A 22,000-nucleotide genomic window follows, 5' to 3' on the forward strand; every position below is an offset into this window, starting at 1 on the left:
CACATTAGTGAGATTAGCGGAGCTTTTCAAAGTGATAGGCGTTAAGTGCCACACAGCTGCACCAGGGCATATTAATCTGGAGGATTAGAGGTCATCTGACCAGGAGAGGGGGAGGCCTTGGTGAGATCTGCCCCCAGCCTCACCTCTTCAATTATCAAACAATCAATCATGCATTATTCATCAAATTGCATGTGAATTACGTATTCTCTTAACGACAAACCCTCCTGGAAGTCATGAGTTTGACCACCTACCTAGGCTGAATCATGAGTGACCTGGTGGAGGTACATTCACAGTAAGCTCACGGAAATAAAAACCTTTTAGAGGTGAAATTGAACACCTAGTAAATTGTGTTGACAGTTATGTCTGGAACAATGAAATACAGACATAGGAAATGAATCTCCTTCTGACTGCCCCGAGTGCCCTGCAATGACCTCGGCTGATAACCAGCTCTCCTTTTTCTAATTATTAAAAAAATAAAAGGAGCAGACCACTTAACTTGTCTTCAGGTAACACAGCAGATTTCAACATCTTAATTTAAACCCAGGATTGTCTCATGGGAATGGACCTATATAAACACTTGACAAGTTAAAGAAACTCTTCAGGTGTCAGATGAACATTTGGAAATGAGCTGTGCAGGTGTACTAAAAGATGCCACTGTATGACCTCACTACCTAAACAGTGTGACCACTGTATGACCTCACTACCTAAACAGTGTGACCACTGTATGACCTCACTACCTAAACAGTGTGACCACTGTATGACCTCACTACCTAAACAGCGTGACCACTGTATGACCTCACTACCTAAACAGTGTGACCACTGCATGACCTCACTACCTAAACAGTGTGACCACTGCATGACCTCACTACCTAAACAGTGTGACCACTGTATGACCTCACTACCTAAACAGTGTGACCACTGCATGACCTCACTACCTAAACAGTGTGACCACTGCATGACCTCACTACCTAAACAGTGTGACCACTGTATGACCTCACTACCTAAACAGTGTGACCACTGTATGACCTCACTACCTAAACAATGTGACCACTGCATGACCTCACTACCTAAACAGTGTGACCACTGTATAACCTCACTACCTAAACAGTGTGACCACTGTATGACCTCACTACCTAAACAGTGTGACCACTGTATGACCTCACTACCTAAACAGTGTGACCACTGCATGACCTCACTACCTAAACAGTGTGACCACTGTATGACCTCACTACCTAAACAGTGTGACCACTGCATGACCTCACTACCTAAACAGTGTGACCACTGTATGACCTCACTACCTAAACAGTGTGACCACTGTATGACCTCACTACCTAAACAGTGTGACCACTGTATGACCTCACTACCTAAACAGTGTGAGCTGTTAACCTTGTCCCTGTCTGGGTTCTAATCCCTGCACATCTGTTAGACTCTGTGTTTGTCACGCAGCGGGTACTCTGCTGCCCGCGCCAGGCTGAGGCTGGAGGGGCGAGGAGGAGGAACGGAAGTGACGATCTTCAGCGATCACATCCTCAGGTTTGGAGTGGCCTCCTCTGCCTGATTTTTGAGGGCTTCCTCTGCAGGGCGGAAGGAGGGAAGGTGTGGAGAGATGGAGGAAGTGGAGTGGAGAGCAGGAGGAGACAGAGTTGCTTGTTGCGGCGGCTGGCTTGCCCTGCGCTGTGCTCACACAGACCCCCCCCCCCAGCTCTGCTTGTGTGGCCTCAGCCAGGGTGGCCTCAGCCAGGGTGGCCTCAGCCAGGGTGGCCTCAGCCAGGGTGAATAGTTTTCCTGGAAGTCCTTGCCTCCGGGCAGAGCGAGCTCCAGACAGAGCACAGTCTAGGCCCCTTTCTCCTCCTAATGATGTTGGGCTGTGAAGGCCACAGTTTCCTAAAGAGACATGCCCGTGTGATTGTTACTTACCAGAAGTGAGCATGTGTTGTGTAGCCGGCTGCTTACTTTAGATGGTAAATCTAAGTAAGCAACTTACAGTAAGTACAGGGACATTCCACTGAGGCAAGTAGGGTGAAGTGCCTTGCCCAAGGACACAACGTCATTTGACACAGCCTTCAAATAAATATTGCTCAAGGATACTTGGGCTCATGGCATGGTAGGTGTAGGGGATAGGAAACACAGGGATTTGTTACGATACTGAACAACGCTGTAGGTTGTTGTTAAAATGTTCGATTTTCCTGCGGGCATTTGGACCAAACACATTGTACAGTGTAGCCTGTTGTGCTACACTTGCAGCAACATTTACTGACCTGTTGCAGCCGGGCGTCCAGTAATAGCCCTGCTCCCGACCGCCCCCTCGCTGTGCCGCATGTGAAATCACTGGTTTCCTTGGCCTGTGATACACTTGCTTCAACCCCCCCCCCCCCCCCCTCAACGTCACATATTCTCCCCGTGTGCGCAGCATTGCTTTGCACTGTGAGGTCGCTGCAATTTTAGCTTTTCTATTTGGGTTGTCAGCAGGGGAGCAGCAAACGCAAGCACGGGGGGGGGGGGGGGAGGGGGGGGATCTTTCTCTGCATATGTCTTGAAGATGGGTCACTGTCAGAGTGACTGCTGGTGCAACCTGGAGAGGCGTGACATTTCATACTGCAATGTTCGAGTCCCTGTGCTACTGAGAAGCCTGACACTCTGAAATGACAGTTTTGTGGTCCTTTCAGACCTGGAGGCAAGTCTTAGACCCAGGAGAGAAGGGTTGATGCTTCCATAGCAGACAGGAGCTAATTGTGGATGACACCTCTGTTACTCTTCTCATTCTCGGCTGACCTTTTGAGCTGAAAGCAATTCTGTGTGAGGTATGTTGTGTTTTGCAACCTTGTTTTGTTTAGCAGACAAATGCTACTCTTCAAACCTTCCAGTGGCTTGTTATGAAACAGGCTATATGTCCTGGCCTTATCTGCACTTAAGGCTGCATTAACTACCTCAGGTGTCTTCTGCATAGGTACACAGGACCTGAGCTGTCATCTGCTGTTACTGTGCCGGGGCGGAGCGCTGCCCCCGCATTCACTGCCATGCTGACGTGGACAGGACCTCTGGTCAGGACCACAGGGAGGACGTTTGATGAGCTGAGCAAGTCCGTCTTTTGGCAGTCAGTCCAAGCTTTCCGGGGTTTTGATTCTGACAAGAGATGACACTCCCGGCTCTACTTAAAAGCCTCGAAAGAAACGCATCTGTCCTTGTCTTCTCACCATCTCCTGATCATATTTTACAGGCGGAGTCGACGTGGACCCAGAGTTTTCTACACTGACTCCTCTGTCCTTCAAGAAACTTCTGGGAGCCGGGGGGCAATCTTCCTCAAGTAATTCATCAATCATCATCAGCATTTCAGAATACTGTTGATGTGTGTCTCAGAGGACATCACGGAAAGTACACAGACAGCCCACTGTGCGTGTCACTGTGCACACAGGTGAGAGGTGAGAGTCACTGTGCACAGGTGAGAGCTGAGAGTCACTGTGCGCACAGGTGAGAGCTGAGAGTCACTGTGCACACAGGTCACAGCTGAGAGTCACTGTGCACACAGGTGAGAGCTGAGAGTCACTGTGCACACAGGTGAGAGGTGAGAGTCACTGTGCACACAGGTGAGAGTCACTGTGCACACAGGTGAGAGGTGAGAGTCACTGTGCACACAGGTGAGAGGTGAGAGTCACTGTGCACACAGGTGAGAGGTGAGAGTCACTGTGCACACAGGTGAGAGCTGAGAGTCACTGTGCACACAGGTGAGAGTCACTGTGCACACAGGTGAGAGGTGAGAGTCACTGTGCACACAGGTGAGAGGTGAGAGTCACTGTGCACACAGGTGAGAGCTGAGAGTCACTGTGCACACAGGTGAGAGGTGAGAGTCACTGTGCACTCAGGTGAGAGCTGAGAGTCACTGTGCACACAGGTGAGAGCTGAGAGTCACTGTGCACACAGGTGAGAGCTGAGAGTCACTGTGCACAGGTGAGAGGTGAGAGTCACTGTGCACTCAGGTGAGAGTCACTGTGCACACAGGTGAGAGCTGAGAGTCACTGTGCACACAGGTGAGAGCTGAGAGTCACTGTGCACACAGGTGAGAGCTGAGAGTCACTGCGCACAGGTGAGAGCTGAGAGTCACTGTGCACAGGTGAGAGCTGAGAGTCACTGTGCGCACAGGTGAGAGCTGAGAGTCACTGTGCACACAGGTGAGAGCTGACAGTCACTGTGCACACAGGTGAGAGCTGAGAGTCACTGCGCACACAGGTGAGAGCTGAGAGTCACTGTGCACAGGTGAGAGCTGAGAGTCACTGCGCACACAGGTGAGAGCTGAGAGTCACTGCGCACAGGTGAGAGCTGAGAGTCACTGCGCACACAGGTGAGAGCTGAGAGTCACTGTGCACACAGGTGAGAGCTGAGATTCACTGTGCACACAGGTGAGAGCTGATAGTCACTGTGCACACAGGTGAGAGGTGAGAGTCACTGTGCACACAGGTGAGAGCTGAGAGTCACTGCGCACAGGTGAGAGCTGATAGTCACTGCGCACAGGTGAGAGCTGAGAGTCACTGCGCACACAGGTGAGAGCTGAGAGTCACTGTGCACACAGGTGAGAGCTGAGAGTCACTGTGCACAGGTGAGAGCTGAGAGTCACTGTGCACACAGGTGAGAGGTGAGAGTCACTGTGCACACAGGTGAGAGGTGAGAGTCACTGTGCACACAGGTGAGAGGTGAGAGTCACTGTGCACACAGGTGAGAGCTGAGAGTCACTGTGCACAGGTGAGAGGTGAGAGTCACTGTGCACTCAGGTGAGAGCTGAGAGTCACTGTGCACACAGGTGAGAGCTGAGAGTCACTGTGCACACAGGTGAGAGGTGAGAGTCACTGTGCACACAGGTGAGAGTCACTGTGCACACAGGTGAGAGGTGAGAGTCACTGTGCACACAGGTGAGAGGTGAGAGTCACTGTGCACACAGGTGAGAGGTGAGAGTCACTGTGCACACAGGTGAGAGCTGAGAGTCACTGTGCACACAGGTGAGAGTCACTGTGCACACAGGTGAGAGGTGAGAGTCACTGTGCACACAGGTGAGAGGTGAGAGTCACTGTGCACACAGGTGAGAGCTGAGAGTCACTGTGCACACAGGTGAGAGGTGAGAGTCACTGTGCACTCAGGTGAGAGCTGAGAGTCACTGTGCACACAGGTGAGAGCTGAGAGTCACTGTGCACACAGGTGAGAGCTGAGAGTCACTGTGCACAGGTGAGAGGTGAGAGTCACTGTGCACTCAGGTGAGAGTCACTGTGCACACAGGTGAGAGCTGAGAGTCACTGTGCACACAGGTGAGAGCTGAGAGTCACTGCGCACAGGTGAGAGCTGAGAGTCACTGTGCACAGGTGAGAGCTGAGAGTCACTGTGCGCACAGGTGAGAGCTGAGAGTCACTGTGCACACAGGTGAGAGCTGACAGTCACTGTGCACACAGGTGAGAGCTGAGAGTCACTGCGCACACAGGTGAGAGCTGAGAGTCACTGTGCACAGGTGAGAGCTGAGAGTCACTGCGCACACAGGTGAGAGCTGAGAGTCACTGCGCACAGGTGAGAGCTGAGAGTCACTGCGCACACAGGTGAGAGCTGAGAGTCACTGTGCACACAGGTGAGAGCTGAGATTCACTGTGCACACAGGTGAGAGCTGATAGTCACTGTGCACACAGGTGAGAGGTGAGAGTCACTGTGCACACAGGTGAGAGCTGAGAGTCACTGCGCACAGGTGAGAGCTGATAGTCACTGCGCACAGGTGAGAGCTGAGAGTCACTGCGCACACAGGTGAGAGCTGAGAGTCACTGTGCACACAGGTGAGAGCTGAGAGTCACTGTGCACAGGTGAGAGCTGAGAGTCACTGTGCACACAGGTGAGAGGTGAGAGTCACTGTGCACACAGGTGAGAGGTGAGAGTCACTGTGCACACAGGTGAGAGGTGAGAGTCACTGTGCACACAGGTGAGAGCTGAGAGTCACTGTGCACAGGTGAGAGGTGAGAGTCACTGTGCACTCAGGTGAGAGCTGAGAGTCACTGTGCACACAGGTGAGAGCTGAGAGTCACTGTGCACACAGGTGAGAGCTGAGAGTCACTGTGCACACAGGTGAGAGGTGAGAGTCACTGTGCACACAGGTGAGAGGTGAGAGTCACTGTGCACACAGGTGAGAGGTGAGAGTCACTGTGCACACAGGTGAGAGGTGAGAGTCACTGTGCACACAGGTGAGAGGTGAGAGTCACTGTGCACAGGTGAGAACGAACATCTAACCCCTCATCTGATCCAGGAAACATCCCCTATTATCTGGACTGGCACTACTGCAATTTCCTTAATGGAAATAGGAATAGCAGTAATTGTACTGTGATTACACCGACCTGATGGGAAATAGATACTTGTTGTGTCTAATATGCTAATCCACTGCTGCCACAGCTTGATACTCACCTGGGAGAAGTGAGGATCAAGACATCAATTAAACTCCCAATAGCTGTCCCAGTGGATCTAGATGGTGTCTGAAATTGGTCCATTATTATTTATCCTCCCGTCGCTGTCGTTCAGGCGCGGCCCCCCTGTTGTCCTCACCTCTTTAATAAATCTGTGCTACTTGGCAACAAAAAGACCAGAAACAGGAACTTGTGCTTGGCCGAAGCCCTCATGTCATGTGAGGTGGTGAGCCTGGGTCCTGTCCGCTGGTGTTTGTAATGTGAACATGCCTGTCTGGCTCGGAGACACAAGCCTTGCAGTGGGAGCTTGGGATAAATAGTTCTTGTGTGTTCCTAAAGCATGTCTTGAACCACAGTGCTGTGAGCAGACACTTTAAAGCAGGCATCATTACTATGGAAACTGTTTATTCTGAAATCGTTTTTTCTTTTAACGCAACAATGTACAAAAAAGAATCTTCTAATCTCAGAACTAAATGCCCTGCCAGTATTTCTCAGCCTCTTTTGGAGTGAGATGGAATTGAGTGATATTCCTCACCATAAAGCTGTTCCACATAAAACATGGAAACTGCCAGCTTGACAAACACACATTGCTGTCACAATGGAAAATCAATCACAAGTAAATCAATAGAACAAAATAAACATTATTATACAAAATACATAAAAGTAGAGAGAGAGGAAACCCAAATGCAATGGCAAAAGTGCAGCATAACATAATAATAAATGCACATATGTTGTAGCGTCCTTAAAATGGGGTTGTTGTGCTTGTTTGTATTGCAGGAAGGCTCCTAGCTTCTGTTACAGCAGCTGTGAAGGAACTTTTTGAAGAAGTTCCTGAACTCTGTGTTGAAGACGGTGTAGATGATGGGGTTGAGGGCACTGTTGACGTAGCCCAGCCAGGTGACGATGCTCATCAGGCTGGGGGGGATGGAGCAGGAGGAACACCTGGCTCTCAAGGTGTGCACCACAAAGAAGGGCGTCCAGCACAACAGGAACACACCTGCCGTTGGGAGGAACAGGAAGGGACTTTAAAAAATTAACAACAACAATGTATAGGCAACCATTTAGTATTTAGTATGAAGGGGGAAATAACTGTTGAGTCCCTGGGGCAGCAGACAGGTTTGGCCTCTCTGGAGGTTTATGATCCTCATCCACAAAAGGCTGTAGAGATTGGAGACCACCTTGAATATTTGGAATCTGAATGCATATCCTAATCATGTTTGATAACCCTGTGATTGCTTATCAGGTCTCCATAATAACTACAGTTTTCAGTGGAGTGTTCCACGAGGAGAAACTAAAATGTGAACTTAATGCGTGCATCACCTACAGAGTCCTTCTCTCTACAAGTCAAACCAAACGAGGGTGTGATTGAAACAGTCCAGGGTGACCTTGGAGTCTGATTGAAACCATCTCATCATCCAGTTCAATTCCATGTGCATTACAGAGCAAGATAACCCTCTAAACATGGTAAGGGATCTGTGAACAGAGACGGCCTGTTGTGTCATTTATGATTAATGATGTGGACAGTGACAAACGCTTGGAGGTTGGCTCCAATCACTGTCTTAAACCGACAAATGCCTTTTCAAGTCAAATCATTGCCCATACAACAACTAGTTCCTCCCAGACTTATCTTCAGAAAGATGTATAGGGCATAGCAACATGTACGCTAGTCATTCATTAAGCTGATAGAACTGTGCCAGGTCTCATTAAGTATGTGGAGATGCATGCAGGTCTGACGAGTAGGTGTGTCAGGGTGGGTGAGACAGACTGAGTTACAGACTCACATCCACACTGGAAACACACCTGCTAGCAACCTGCCCCCACTTGGCTGAATAATTCAAAAATGCTGATGGGTTTTCTATTAATATCCTGGATGGAGGGATGAGAGCAGGATTAGACTGTCAGAGGGAGGTCTCAACTCCCTGGAAACATTCAGAGATCTTTCTGTTTCCTGGGGTCTTCCTGGGAGTCCCCAAGACTAATCTAAGGCAGGAGTCATCAATTCAACAAACCTCAAATCACATGCTCTAAATGGATTAGTGAGATCATGTGTCCCTTCCCAGCTTAGCAGATCGGTTGGGATACCAGAGAGGTGCTTTATCATTCTGACTGTCTGTCTGAATGTTGGTTAAGATCATCAGTCTTCAGATCTAATAGCGTGGGTGAGGGGAGGACGTGATGTGCCCCTTTGACGCAAACAGCCTTCACCCTCATCATTCTGCAGGGTTGTACAGGGCACCATACAGCAGCACCAGCAGCACCAGCACCAGCAGCAGCAGCAGCAGCACCAGCAGCAGCAGCATAATAACTGTGAGAACAGGGGGCTGCAGCCAGTGGGGGGGCAGCAGTGTGTCATGGTGAGAGGAGGTCCTCTGAAAGACTGCCCTGGAGCTACTGTGAAGACCCACTTTTCAAAGCCCTTCAAACGCATCGACCGATTTCCTTTTACCACCCAAGATTTTTAAATTATATGTTTAAAACGATTTAATTTAGTTGGTTTAAGGATGTGGGCAAATATGAAGACATATATAAATGGTTAAATTGATCTGTATCTAAAAGCCATATCTCAGTCTGTTTATGGGACATCGATCGATGGGAGAAAGTGTTGAAGCTATCTTGTGGTTGAGTTGGCTGAACCAGCAGAGTTGAGGATGCTGTCTCCATCCATAAGAAGAGATAGGCTGCTTATCTACCAGACAATCTGTCCTCCCACAGCCTGTGGCTGTGCTTGGGAGGCACATCAATCACTCATGCCATCACACACACAAATGAATTTTCCATTTTGATTTTCCGATTTGTTTTTGCTTTCAAGCGACTTTTATAGTAACTATGACCTACTACTACTCTGATGGCTGATTCAGACCTGGTTGTTGTTTACACTTGTAATATCTTTTAAAAATAGGTTGTGGTTCAAAACAAATGGACTCATGTACATAAAGATCCTGTCAAATGAGTATATTGAATTCAGTTCTATGTCAAAGCTTTTTAAGTGAATTTGACCTTTGAAGCAGTGGTAATGAATGCCTGTCTTATGTTCAGTAGCCCTGGCCAGCTGCAGTGACCAACTACTGCTGGACTAATCCTGGTTTACCGCCTGGATCAGTCAGGCAAAAGGTTGGCAGGACCTGACTGGTTCAGAGAGCTTTTTCTACACAATAACTCAGTGTTGAACCGTCTATCCCTCCTCCAGATCATTGGGATGGTGGACAGAAAGCTCACCAAAGATGACAGGTTCTTTCCATCGGCCCGTTTCTTCTCCTTCCATCCCCCTCTCTTTATCTCTCTTGCTTGCCCTCTCCATCTCAGCTGTGTGTGTGTGTGTGTGGGAGTGTGTGTGTATTGTACTGTGAAAATGATTGAGGCCTGGGGCTTCCAGGGATCCGCTTCCACAAAGTCCTTCCACGCCCCCTTGTGCCCTTGTCTCTGACATCCAGACAAGGTGTGTGTGTGACTGTCAGGAGGTGAGTGTGTGTGTGACTGTCAGGAGGTGTGTGTGTGTGTGTGTGTGACTGTAGGCCCCCTGGGACAGACAGTAGGGCAGACTCTCTTTCTGAAGACAGTTGTTTTATGGACAAATAATAGACTTTTCCCATTTAGCACGAACAAAACTCCCATTTCAGTTCTAAAACATGACAGAGTTAGATGCAGTGGTGATTTTAGACCCTTTTTAGGGGTGCTCAAGAACTCCTAAATTTCATCTCAGCACCCTTAAAAATAGTAATAATAAAAAAAAATATATATTGTTTTTTATCATTTAATGCTGGATGAAGAAGAAGGACAAGGTTCATGAAGAAAGGGACATCCTTCGTTTTTTCATTCATTCAATATTATGCATAATAATACAGATAAGATAATCCTTTATTTGTCCCGCAGTGGGGAAATTGCTGTATTAATTAATACAAATAATAAATGTATTAATTGTTATCCAGTGAAATTAGGTATTTATTAGCAAGGGGGTTTAGCATTTATGCAAGGCACTGGATTCATGTCACATTCTCATTGGGGGCTGAGCACCCCTAATGATCTGATCCTAAGATCGCCCCTGATTAGATGCAAGTCCTGTCTCCCAAATATATACATCAGCATTCAAAACTGACATAGCCATAGCTATTGCTTTTTCCACAGAGCTTACTGCATGCCAGCTCTGCCATTATCAACTCTTTCAATGTGATTTTGAACGGTTGCCCCTTATCAATAATTCCTCAACATTTTAACATAAATAAACATAAATGTTTGAAGTGAGTTTGGTCAGTCCTGAAGAGCATGCACTCAAACAGGGCTGAACACCATGCAGCTAGTCACTCTCCTGTTACTGACGAGAGGGAGGCCAGGGTTTTACAGCCAGTCAGGCAAACCCTTACATCATAATTGGATGTAGGATTATGGGCTAAATGATTAGCTGGCTGTATCATGTCTACCTATTAAACCTTTCCCTTTTCAGGCCTGGCTGTGTGGATTAAACAGTGGGGATGATGTTGATGGGACAGCTAGTATGAGAAGGTGTGTCTGTTACTGAGTTATGAGCAGGAATGTTCAAGGCTGTGTGATTAACTGGGGCTCGCATGCCAATTTGCAGTATGCACAAACGTGTCCTCCAAACACGGATTGATTGTTATTAAAAGGCTTGTTTTCCACAGTTTCCACTGGAGAACCTCTGAAAACTGATTGAGGTCAGAGCAATACTATGTCGTTTGTTTGACCCTAAAGAAGATTACATTTTATATTTAAATCAAATGTTCCTATCAGCATCTGATTATGCTAGTCTTGACAGAGATCCTGGTTTAGGGACTACTATATTCACATTTGTCAGCTTGTGAGTGCGTCTTGCAAACTGACATGCATAACAAAACGTGAATTTGTATTCAGTCAGAGTAGATCATCTGATTCAATCTGTACCAAGCCAAATCCTTGCTGTGGGACTGATAACTGAAGAGTTCTGTCTTTAACCACTGATCAATTAACAGTAACTTATGATTACTTTGATTGTTTGGAATGCTCTGAATATGCTAAACAATGTTTGAACTATACCCTGCTATATTAGTTCATGAGAACATGGAACGTCAGGGCCATTTCTAGGAGCCCTATCTAAAGCCCAAACAAAAGCTATCTAGCACCATGAATGCAGCGTCTTCTGTCTGTGCTTGCGAAGGCTGTGTTGATGTCACCCAGACATTGCTTATGGGAGTAAAACCTCCCATATTGTGATAATATTTAACAGCCCTTCTTTTCTGTATTCTTTGTTCAGTCTTCTGAGATACTCAACTTAAGTGTATCAGACACCTGCATCTTACATAATATAAATACTTAAATTTTGTCTTGAACTTGTACTTGCAATTAACTTCATTGACTTGGTACTTTCACAGCAATTGGGAACAAACAAATACATCTGCAACCAACCAAGACCCTGTAGCTTCTCATCTGCCCCCCATCTACTGAGAGGCAGCGTCAGGAGAGTGACTCACCCACTACGACAGGAAGCACCTTCATAGCCTTCCTCTCCCGCCCGTTGATCTTGGCTCTCTTCCTCTTCGGGGGTTCAGGGATGAACCTGTAGGAGGAGAAAGCCACCGTGGGCACCGGCCCGTCCTTGAGCCCCGGGGGGGTGAAGGAGCAGGGCCGCTCCGGGTCCTGGTCTGTGAGGTCCCGCTCGATGATGGGAGGCAGGGGCGGGGGCAGGGAGGCCAGCGGGGGCAGTGAGGCCGCAGCCTCCTGAAGCTTCCTGCAGGCCTGGAGGCTGCACCTCAGCTTGGCCTTACGCGCCTCCTCCCAGCGGCGCAGGCCCCGGAACATGCCGCAGTACAGCAGCAGCATGATGGGGCAGGGGATGAAGAAGGAGCACACGGAGGAGTACACCACATAGTCGTCGTCCTCCAGCTTGCACTCTCTGGGGTCCCTTCTGGGGACGTTGTTGATGCCGAACATGACGGGCGAAGCCACGGCGAGGGCCAGGATCCAGGTGCCACACAGCAGGAACATCTGTCTCTGGTCCACGTGTTTACGGTTGTAGTTCAGTGGGATGACCACCGCGATGAACCTGGCAGAGCAAACAGAGGCTTGACAAGACTGCACGCCTCACATGCTGTCGTCGGTACTGGAGAAGATGGTAAGCTTTCTACACCTGCACCTCTACAAGCTGCAATACTGAATAGGAACAGGACTAGTTTTGCAGACAATTCATTTTAAAGCGACAATATAAATTTAAATTTACTTTGTGACGTTGAAAAAAGAGGCCAGGAATGGTTGGTATCATAAGCATTTGTCTGTAATGCTAACTAGGGAATTTGCCCTAGTTGTCCTCAACTATAGAGGTTTTCTAAAGACACGATCATAATCCTGAGACACAACCGTGTCACCGTGTCAGCCTGGGCAACCCTTTGCAAAGAGAAAGATTAGCTAGACCACTAACTGCTTCACAAATACATAATACTTCATTCTTAGAAGCAGACCCTCTTCTGGGATTTGTGTTTGTCCTGCCTCGTTTGTCTTTTTAAAGACATGAGACGTCTTTTCAGTACGGGAAAAGGAGATGTGAGGTCGATCTTAAGAAAGAGGACTGTATGTGTACTCAGGGCCTGCTGGAGAAGTGTACAGGGTCTGCTCCCTGGGCCTGCTGGAGAAGTGTACAGGGTCTGCTCCCAGGGCCTGCTGGAGAAGTGTTCAGGGTCTGCTCCCTGGGCCTACTGGAGAAGTGTTCAGGGTCTGCTCCCTGGGGTCGCTGGTGCACCTCCACAGCCTGCTAGAAGCTCCACCTCCACAGCCTCCTGGGAGCCGCACAGCTTGGCCAGACGTCAGTGTTGGTGCGTGTGTGTAAGACAGTCTGACTCTGGGTGGAGAGGTTAATTAGCTTCCACGCATTCTCTACTGTTATCCTGACCTGGATAACATTTTATATCTAAGCATGACCTTGCCTGGCACCTACAGACTGGGAGAAATGTTAATTGTCTTGTTGTCTAAACCAGGGCTCTCAACACTGGGCATAGAGGGAGTGATTTGGGTTGTTGTGGACCAGGCCAGACAATTGCTCGGACAGTTAAAAACAGGCAATTAAAACTGACATTTTATTTTGAAAAAACATTGAAAAACAAATATTTTGAGGGAACCTTCCTCATATATTTCCAGCTTGTGACACATTGCTGATTCTGTTCCAGTTCCACCAAGACTGAACCTTAACCACCTCCTTAGAGCAGGACCCAGACCAGACCAGACAGAACGTACCTGTCGATGCTGATAGCACACAGGTTGAAGATGGAGGCTGTACAGAGCATTACATCCATGGTCATCAGGCTGTCGCAGATGGTCATGTTCAGGGACCATACTCCCCCCTGGAACTGGAGCACAAACACACCACACACCAGCCGTCAGCAACGTGTTTAGGGAGACAGGCTTGGCAGCTCCTGGTTCCTTCCTGCCCCTCTTCCTTCCTGCCCCTCTTCCTTCCTGCCTCCCTTCCTTCCTGCCCCTCTTCCTTCCTGCCCCTCTTCCTTCCTGCCCCCCTTCCTTCCTGCCCCCCTTCCTTCCTGCCTCCCTTCCTTCCTGCCCCCCTTCCTTCCTGCCCCTCTTCCTTCCTACTCTTCTTCCATCCTGCCCCTCTTCCTTCCTGCCCCTCTTCCTTCCTGCCCCCCTTCCTTCCTACTCTTCTTCCTTCCTGCCTCCCTTCCTTCCTGCCCCCCTTCCTTCCTGCCCCTCTTCCTTCCTACTCTTCTTCCATCCTGCCCCTCTTCCTTCCTGCCCCTCTTCCTTCCTGCCCCCCTTCCTTCCTACTCTTCTTCCATCCTGCCCCTCTTCCTTTCTGCCCCTCTTCCTTCCTGCCCCCCTTCCTTCCTGCCCCTCTTCCATCCTGCCCCTCTTCCTTCCTGCCCCCCTTCCTTCCTGCCCCTCTTCCATCCTGCCCCTCTTCCTTCCTGCCCCTTTTCCTCCCTGCCCCTCTTCCTTCCTGCCCCCCTTCCTTCCTGCCCCTCTTCCATCCTGCCCCTCTTCCTTCCTGCCCCTCTTCCTTCCTGCCCCTCTTCCTTCCTGCCCCCCTTCCTTCCTGCCCCTCTTCCTTCCTGCCCCTCTTCCTTCCTGCCCCCCTTCCTTCCTGCCCCTCTTCCTTCCTGCCCCCCTTCCTTCCTGCCCCTCTTCCTTCCTGCCTCCCTTCCTTCCTGCCCCCCTTCCTTCCTGCCTCTCTTCCTTCCTACTCTTCTTCCATCCTGCCCCTCTTCCTTCCTGCCCCTCTTCCTTCCTGCCCCCCTTCCTTCCTACTCTTCTTCCATCCTGCCCCTCTTCCTTCCTGCCACTCTTCCTTCCTGCCCCCCTTCCTTCCTGCCCCTCTTCCTTCCTGCCCCTCTTCCATCCTGCCCCTCTTCCATCCTGCCCCTCTTCCTTCCTGCCCCCCTTCCTTCCTGCCCCCCTTCCTTCCTGCCCCTCTTCCTTCCTGCCCCCCTTCCTTCCTGCCCCTCTTCCATCCTGCCCCTCTTCCTTCCTGCCCCCCTTCCTTCCTGCCCCTCTTCCATCCTGCCCCTCTTCCTTCCTGCCCCTCTTCCTCCCTGCCCCTCTTCCTTCCTGCCCCCCTTCCTTCCTGCCCCTCTTCCATCCTGCCCCTCTTCCATCCTGCCCCTCTTCCTTCCTGCCCCACTTCCTTCCTGCCCCCCTTCCTTCCTGCCCCCCTTCCTTCCTGCCCCTCTTCCTTCCTGCCCCCCTTCCTTCCTGCCCCTCTTCCTTCCTGCCCCTCTTCCTTCCTGCCCCCCTTCCTTCCTGCCCCTCTTCCTTCCTGCCCCCCTTCCTTCCTGCCCCTCTTCCTTCCTGCCCCTCTTCCTTCCTGCCCCCCTTCCTTCCTGCCCCCCTTCCTTCCTGCCCCTCTTCCTTCCTGCCCCCCTTCCTTCCTGCCCCCCTTCCTTCCTGCCCCTCTTCCTTCCTGCCCCTCTTCCTTCCTGCCCCCCTTCCTTCCTGCCCCCCTTCCTTCCTGCCCCCCTTCCTTCCTGCCCCTCTTCCTTCCTGCCCCTCTTCCTTCCTGCCCCTCTTCCTTCCTGCCCCTCTTCCTTCCTGCCCCCCTTCCTTCCTGCCCCTCTTCCTTCCTGCCCCTCTTCCTTCCTGCACCCCTTCCTTCCTGCCCCTCTTCCTTCCTACTCTTCTTCCATCCTGCCCCTCTTCCTTCCTGCCCCTCTTCCTTCCTGCCCCCCTTCCTTCCTACTCTTCTTCCATCCTGCCCCTCTTCCTTTCTGCCCCTCTTCCTTCCTGCCCCCCTTCCTTCCTGCCCCTCTTCCTTCCTGCCCCTCTTCCATCCTGCCCCTCTTCCTTCCTGCCCCTTTTCCTCCCTGCCCCTCTTCCTTCCTGCCCCCCTTCCTTCCTGCCCCTCTTCCATCCTGCCCCTCTTCCTTCCTGCCCCTCTTCCTTCCTGCCCCTCTTCCTTCCTGCCCCCCTTCCTTCCTGCCCCTCTTCCTTCCTGCCCCTCTTCCTTCCTGCCCCTCTTCCTTCCTGCCCCCCTTCCTTCCTGCCCCTCTTCCTTCCTGCCTCCCTTCCTTCCTGCCCCCCTTCCTTCCTGCCCCTCTTCCTTCCTACTCTTCTTCCATCCTGCCCCTCTTCCTTCCTGCCCCTCTTCCTTCCTGCCCCCCTTCCTTCCTACTCTTCTTCCATCCTGCCCCTCTTCCTTCCTGCCACTCTTCCTTCCTGCCCCCCTTCCTTCCTGCCCCTCTTCCATCCTGCCCCTCTTCCTTCCTGCCCCTCTTCCATTCTGCCCCTCTTCCTTCCTGCCCCTCTTCCTTCCTGCCCCCCTTCCTTCCTGCCCCTCTTCCTTCCTGCCCCCCTTCCTTCCTGCCCCTCTTCCATCCTGCCCCTCTTCCTTCCTGCCCCCCTTCCTTCCTGCCCCTCTTCCATCCTGCCCCTCTTCCTTCCTGCCCCTCTTCCTCCCTGCCCCTCTTCCTTCCTGCCCCCCTTCCTTCCTGCCCCTCTTCCATCCTGCCCCTCTTCCATCCTGCCCCTCTTCCTTCCTGCCCCTCTTCCTCCCTGCCCCTCTTCCTTCCTGCCCCCCTTCCTTCCTGCCCCTCTTCCATCCTGCCCCTCTTCCATCCTGCCCCTCTTCCTTCCTGCCCCACTTCCTTCCTGCCCCTCTTCCTTCCTGCCCCTCTTCTTTCCTGCCCCCCTTCCTTCCTGCCCCCCTTCCTTCCTGCCCCTCTTCCTTCCTGCCCCCCTTCCTTCCTGCCCCTCTTCCTTCCTGCCCCTCTTCCTTCCTGCCCCCCTTCCTTCCTGCCCCTCTTCCTTCCTGCCCCCCTTCCTTCCTGCCCCTCTTCCTTCCTGCCCCTCTTCCTTCCTGCCCCCCTTCCTTCCTGCCCCCCTTCCTTCCTGCCCCTCTTCCTTCCTGCCCCTCTTCCATCCTGCCCCTCTTCCTTCCTGCCCCTCTTCCTTCCTGCCCCTCTTCCTTCCTGCCCCCCTTCCTTCCTGCCCCTCTTCCTTCCTGCCCCTCTTCCTTCCTGCCCCCCTTCCTTCCTGCCCCTCTTCCTTCCTGCCCCCCTTCCTTCCTGCCCCTCTTCCTTCCTGCCTCCCTTCCTTCCTGCCCCCCTTCCTTCCTGCCTCTCTTCCTTCCTACTCTTCTTCCATCCTGCCCCTCTTCCTTCCTGCCCCTCTTCCTTCCTGCCCCCCTTCCTTCCTACTCTTCTTCCATCCTGCCCCTCTTCCTTCCTGCCACTCTTCCTTCCTGCCCCCCTTCCTTCCTGCCCCTCTTCCATCCTGCCCCTCTTCCTTCCTGCCCCTCTTCCATCCTGCCCCTCTTCCTTCCTGCCCCTCTTCCTTCCTGCCCCCCTTCCTTCCTGCCCCTCTTCCTTCCTGCCCCCCTTCCTTCCTGCCCCTCTTCCATCCTGCCCCTCTTCCTTCCTGCCCCCCTTCCTTCCTGCCCCTCTTCCATCCTGCCCCTCTTCCTTCCTGCCCCTCTTCCTCCCTGCCCCTCTTCCTTCCTGCCCCCCTTCCTTCCTGCCCCTCTTCCATCCTGCCCCTCTTCCATCCTGCCCCTCTTCCTTCCTGCCCCCCTTCCTTCCTGCCCCCCTTCCTTCCTGCCCCTCTTCCTTCCTGCCCCCCTTCCTTCCTGCCCCTCTTCCTTCCTGCCCCTCTTCCTTCCTGCCCCCCTTCCTTCCTGCCCCTCTTCCTTCCTGCCCCCCTTCCTTCCTGCCCCTCTTCCTTCCTGCCCCTCTTCCTTCCTGCCCCCCTTCCTTCCTGCCCCCCTTCCTTCCTGCCCCTCTTCCTTCCTGCCCCTCTTCCTTCCTGCCCCCCTTCCTTCCTGCCCCCCTTCCTTCCTGCCCCTCTTCCTTCCTGCCCCTCTTCCTTCCTGCCCCCCTTCCTTCCTGCCCCCCTTCCTTCCTGCCCCCCTTCCTTCCTGCCCCTCTTCCTTCCTGCCCCTCTTCCTTCCTGCCCCTCTTCCTTCCTGCCCCCCTTCCTTCCTGCCCCTCTTCCATCCTGCCCCTCTTCCTTCCTGCCCCTCTTCCTCCCTGCCCCTCTTCCTTCCTGCCCCCCTTCCTTCCTGCCCCTCTTCCATCCTGCCCCTCTTCCATCCTGCCCCTCTTCCTTCCTGCCCCACTTCCTTCCTGCCCCTCTTCCTTCCTGCCCCTCTTCCTTCCTGCCCCCCTTCCTTCCTGCCCCCCTTCCTTCCTGCCCCTCTTCCTTCCTGCCCCCCTTCCTTCCTGCCCCTCTTCCTTCCTGCCCCTCTTCCTTCCTGCCCCCCTTCCTTCCTGCCCCCCTTCCTTCCTGCCCCTCTTCCTTCCTGCCCCCCTTCCTTCCTGCCCCCCTTCCTTCCTGCCCCTCTTCCTTCCTGCCCCCCTTCCTTCCTGCCCCCCTTCCTTCCTGCCCCTCTTCCTTCCTGCCCCTCTTCCTTCCTGCCCCCCTTCCTTCCTGCCCCCCTTCCTTCCTGCCCCCCTTCCTTCCTGCCCCTCTTCCTTCCTGCCCCTCTTCCTTCCTGCCCCTCTTCCTTCCTGCCCCCCTTCCTTCCTGCCCCTCTTCCTTCCTGCCCCTCTTCCTTCCTGCCCCCCTTCCTTCCTGCCCCCCTTCCTTCCTGCCCCTCTTCCTTCCTGCGCCACAGCTCTGCATCGCACCGTCTGCTTTTCCATCTGAGCTCCCTCCTGAGAGGAGCAGAGCCAGAGAAAAGGATGCTGGTTCCCTCCCTCCCTCTCAGCCGTGCTCCTTAGAGCCTCTGGGTGATTGAAGCTGCAGGTCTGATGCACAATGACACGGTTGTTTTGGGGGTGGGGTGGGTTGCAATGTCACCCACACACCCCTCCCCAAAATAGCCATTTGAATTTGCCTTATCACTGGTCTGCATGACCTGTATTTGTGTGTTGACTGTGTGACGAGTTTGTGAGGTAGATACAGATATCAGATAGAGGGAGAAGGAACTTGTAGGTTCTCTGCCCCCATGGCCTGTGTGTAGCCCATCATAGCCCAGTGAACAGAACACTGATAGCCCATCATAGCCCAGTGAACAGAACACTGATAGCCCATCATAGCCCAGTGAACAGAACACTGATAGCCCATCATAGCCCAGTGAAGAGAACACTGATAGCCCCTCGTAGTGTCCAGAGAAGAGAACACTGATAGCCCCTCGTAGTGTCCAGAGAAGAGAACACTGATAGCCCCTCGTAGTGTCCAGAGAAGAGAACACTGATAGCCCCTCGTAGTGTCCAGAGAAGAGAACACTGATAGCCCCTCGTAGTGTCCAGAGAAGAGAACACTGATAGCCCCTCGTAGTGTCCAGAGAAGAGAACACTGATAGCCCCTCGTAGTGTCCAGAGAAGAGAACACTGATAGCCCCTCGTAGTGTCCAGAGAAGAGAACACTGATAGCCCCTCGTAGTGTCCAGAGAAGAGAACACTGATAGCCCCTCGTAGTGTCCAGAGAAGAGAACACTGATAGCCCCTCGTAGTGTCCAGAGAAGAGAACACTGATAGCCCCTCGTAGTGTCCAGAGAAGAGAACACTGATAGCCCCTCGTAGTGTCCAGAGAAGAGAACACTGATAGCCCCTCGTAGTGTCCAGAGAAGAGAACACTGATAGCTGATAGCCCCTCGTAGTGTCCAGAGAAGAGAACACTGATAGCCCCTCGTAGTGTCCAGAGAAGAGAACACTGATAGCCCCTCGTAGTGTCCAGAGAAGAGAACACTGATAGCCCCTCGTAGTGTCCAGAGAAGAGAACACTGATAGCCCCTCGTAGTGTCCAGAGAAGAGAACACTGATAGCCCCTCGTAGTGTCCAGAGAAGAGAACACTGATAGCCCCTCGTAGTGTCCAGAGAAGAGAACACTGATAGCCCCTCGTAGTGTCCAGAGAAGAGAACACTGATAGCCCCTCGTAGTGTCCAGAGAAGAGAACACTGATAGCCCCTCGTAGTGTCCAGAGAAGAGAACACTGATAGCCCCTCGTAGTGTCCAGAGAAGGGTCGATGACGGTGACCCAGGCTTGGGAATGGAATGTTTGGTGAGTGGGACTAGCCAACCCTTGTTAGTGTGTCTCTACTAGCAAACACCATGCTGGGAGGGGAGGGAGGGAGGGAGGGGGAGAGGGAGGGGGAGAGGGAGGGAGGGAGGGAGGGAGGGAGGGAGGGAGGGAGGGAGGGAGGGGAGAGAGAGAGAGAGAGAGGGAGGGAGGGAGGGAGGGAGGGGGAGAGGGAGGGAGGGGGGGGGGGGAGAGGGAGGGAGGGAGGGAGGGAGGGGGAGAGGAAGGGAGGGAGGGCTCAGGGCTCTAGCTGGTGGTGACTGACTATCGGGGACAAGTGTGTTTTGTGTGTGGGTGTGTAGGGGACAGGAGCACTGACCCACTCTCCCATCGCAGAGGTTGGACTGAGTTCACGCCAGTACAACAGTAAATTTGATTGAATTTCATGTACAATTGTGAGAGAATCCCAAGGCCCAGTACATTTGACTGTGTATCACAGGTTCAAGAGAGGCAGATATAATCAATCCCAGAGGATTTGATTTTGCCATATGGAAAGGAAGAATGGTTGCAGATTGACAGTGGCAATGAAACACTAATGAATATGGGCCAGATCTTATACAATCAAACTGCTGTCCGGAGAGATTAGTTCTTGCTCATGTTGTTGCTCACCTCGGGATTAATTAAGGCAACAAATCCTCAAGGCACGATGTGAAGTAGAATTTATACCAGGTCTCACTTGTAAATAACTTGAACGTAGACTGTATCTGGTTTATAATTAATTCAAAAATATATGATTACATTATCCAATAGGATATTGCCTATATCCTCATGAATATTTATGGATCATTTTTCACAGCCGTTTTTCTTCACGTATGTTTGCAATTCGTCGACTCATAAAAACCCTTCAGGCTACTGCACTGACAGAGGAAGTGACATGTAGCCTACAATGACATGAAATGGACAATAATGTCATTTATCATTATGATTATGCAGGTGTCACATTATAATCATTAACGTGTCATTTAACCACACCCCAACGTTTAACATGCTACTCACCTCTGCATACACAAACAGTGGCAGAACCAACACTGCCAACATCAAATCAGCAACAGCCAAACTGACAATGAAGTAGTTCGTTGTAGTTTTCAAAGATTTTTCTGTGTGAACGCTGAGACAGACTAGTAAATTCCCACAAATGATGACCACGATTAGCAAAATTCCGAATATAAGAGCTGGAAAGTTATATTCACTGTCCCGGACTAGCACAGTGTTGTTTGAGACGGTGAGATTGGCTTGCATTTCTGCAAACAGCCGCTTTCGCCCAGAAAAGGTTCCACTCTCCCTCATTGACCGCGGTCAGAGCGAAAGCGGCGGTCTTGGTAATACTTTTCATGTGGGTATCGGCTCAAACCTGCATTCAAGATGTTTTTCATTTCGAAGTTTCATTTCAAAAGCTTGTCCTTCGTCCGTCAGTCGTCTTCGCGCCGAAGAAAAGATGAGGAGGCGCAGCGTCGTGCTACTCGCCATCAAACTTTTGAGCGCGTTCTTTACGCAGGGCTCTCGAGCCAGTCAGGCAGGAACAATACATCACCAGCATGAATCAAACTTCAGCCAGACGCATGCACTGTCCCATACATATTTTGATGTAGCCTACCGGTTCATTCTAATCAATGATTTAAACTAGTCTTACAATTTGGCACGGTTCTACACTTCCTCGGCAGCCCGGTTATTCCCCACTAAGTGACGAGGCTTATCAACAACACTGCTCCAAATCCACAGGCTTAAAGCCGCTTACACCTTTGTTTCCATTCTGTCCTTGAGCTCTGGTCAGAACAGTCTGGAGCTGCGCGGTGCATTTATGTGCCAGTCACAAGGCCATCCGAGTGGGAGTTTTAACGGCAATAATGACGGATTCTACGTAGACCTCGATTTAACGAGTAGCAAGCAGATATATTACCTCAGCAACAATTAAGTAGGCCGGTATGGGTTAAAAAAGATAATAGGAAACGTAGTTTATTTCATTATAGTACTGTAGCATAATTGTATAAGTCCCTGTTGAATATCAGACTGAATATGTGCGCTTGCACGATGCAGCTGCGTTTTTCCACTTGGTTTGTCAAAATAACCACAGAATACGTCTGGTCCCCAAGTGGGAGCCAGCGGATCCCAATCGCCTCAGGTCAAACTGAACAAAAGC

General features: G+C 51.6%; 1 protein-coding gene across 1 annotated transcript; it reads right to left on the bottom strand.

Moving 5' to 3' along the window:
* Window positions 1–6,804: 6,804 nt before the first annotated feature.
* On the bottom strand, window positions 6,805–21,683 carry drd4a (dopamine receptor D4a). Its single transcript, XM_047034919.1, has 4 exons — window positions 20,860–21,683; window positions 13,632–13,744; window positions 11,879–12,450; window positions 6,805–7,416 (listed from the first exon to the last, which is right to left on the bottom strand). Exons 1-4 carry the CDS (start codon window positions 21,148–21,150, stop codon window positions 7,205–7,207), a joined length of 1,188 nt encoding a protein of 395 aa, XP_046890875.1. The 5' UTR covers window positions 21,151–21,683; the 3' UTR covers window positions 6,805–7,204.
* Between the last annotated feature and the right edge of the window lie 317 nt (window positions 21,684–22,000).

Source organism: Hypomesus transpacificus, chromosome 14 (assembly GCF_021917145.1).
Source record: "Hypomesus transpacificus isolate Combined female chromosome 14, fHypTra1, whole genome shotgun sequence".
Lineage (NCBI taxonomy): Eukaryota > Metazoa > Chordata > Actinopteri > Osmeriformes > Osmeridae > Hypomesus > Hypomesus transpacificus.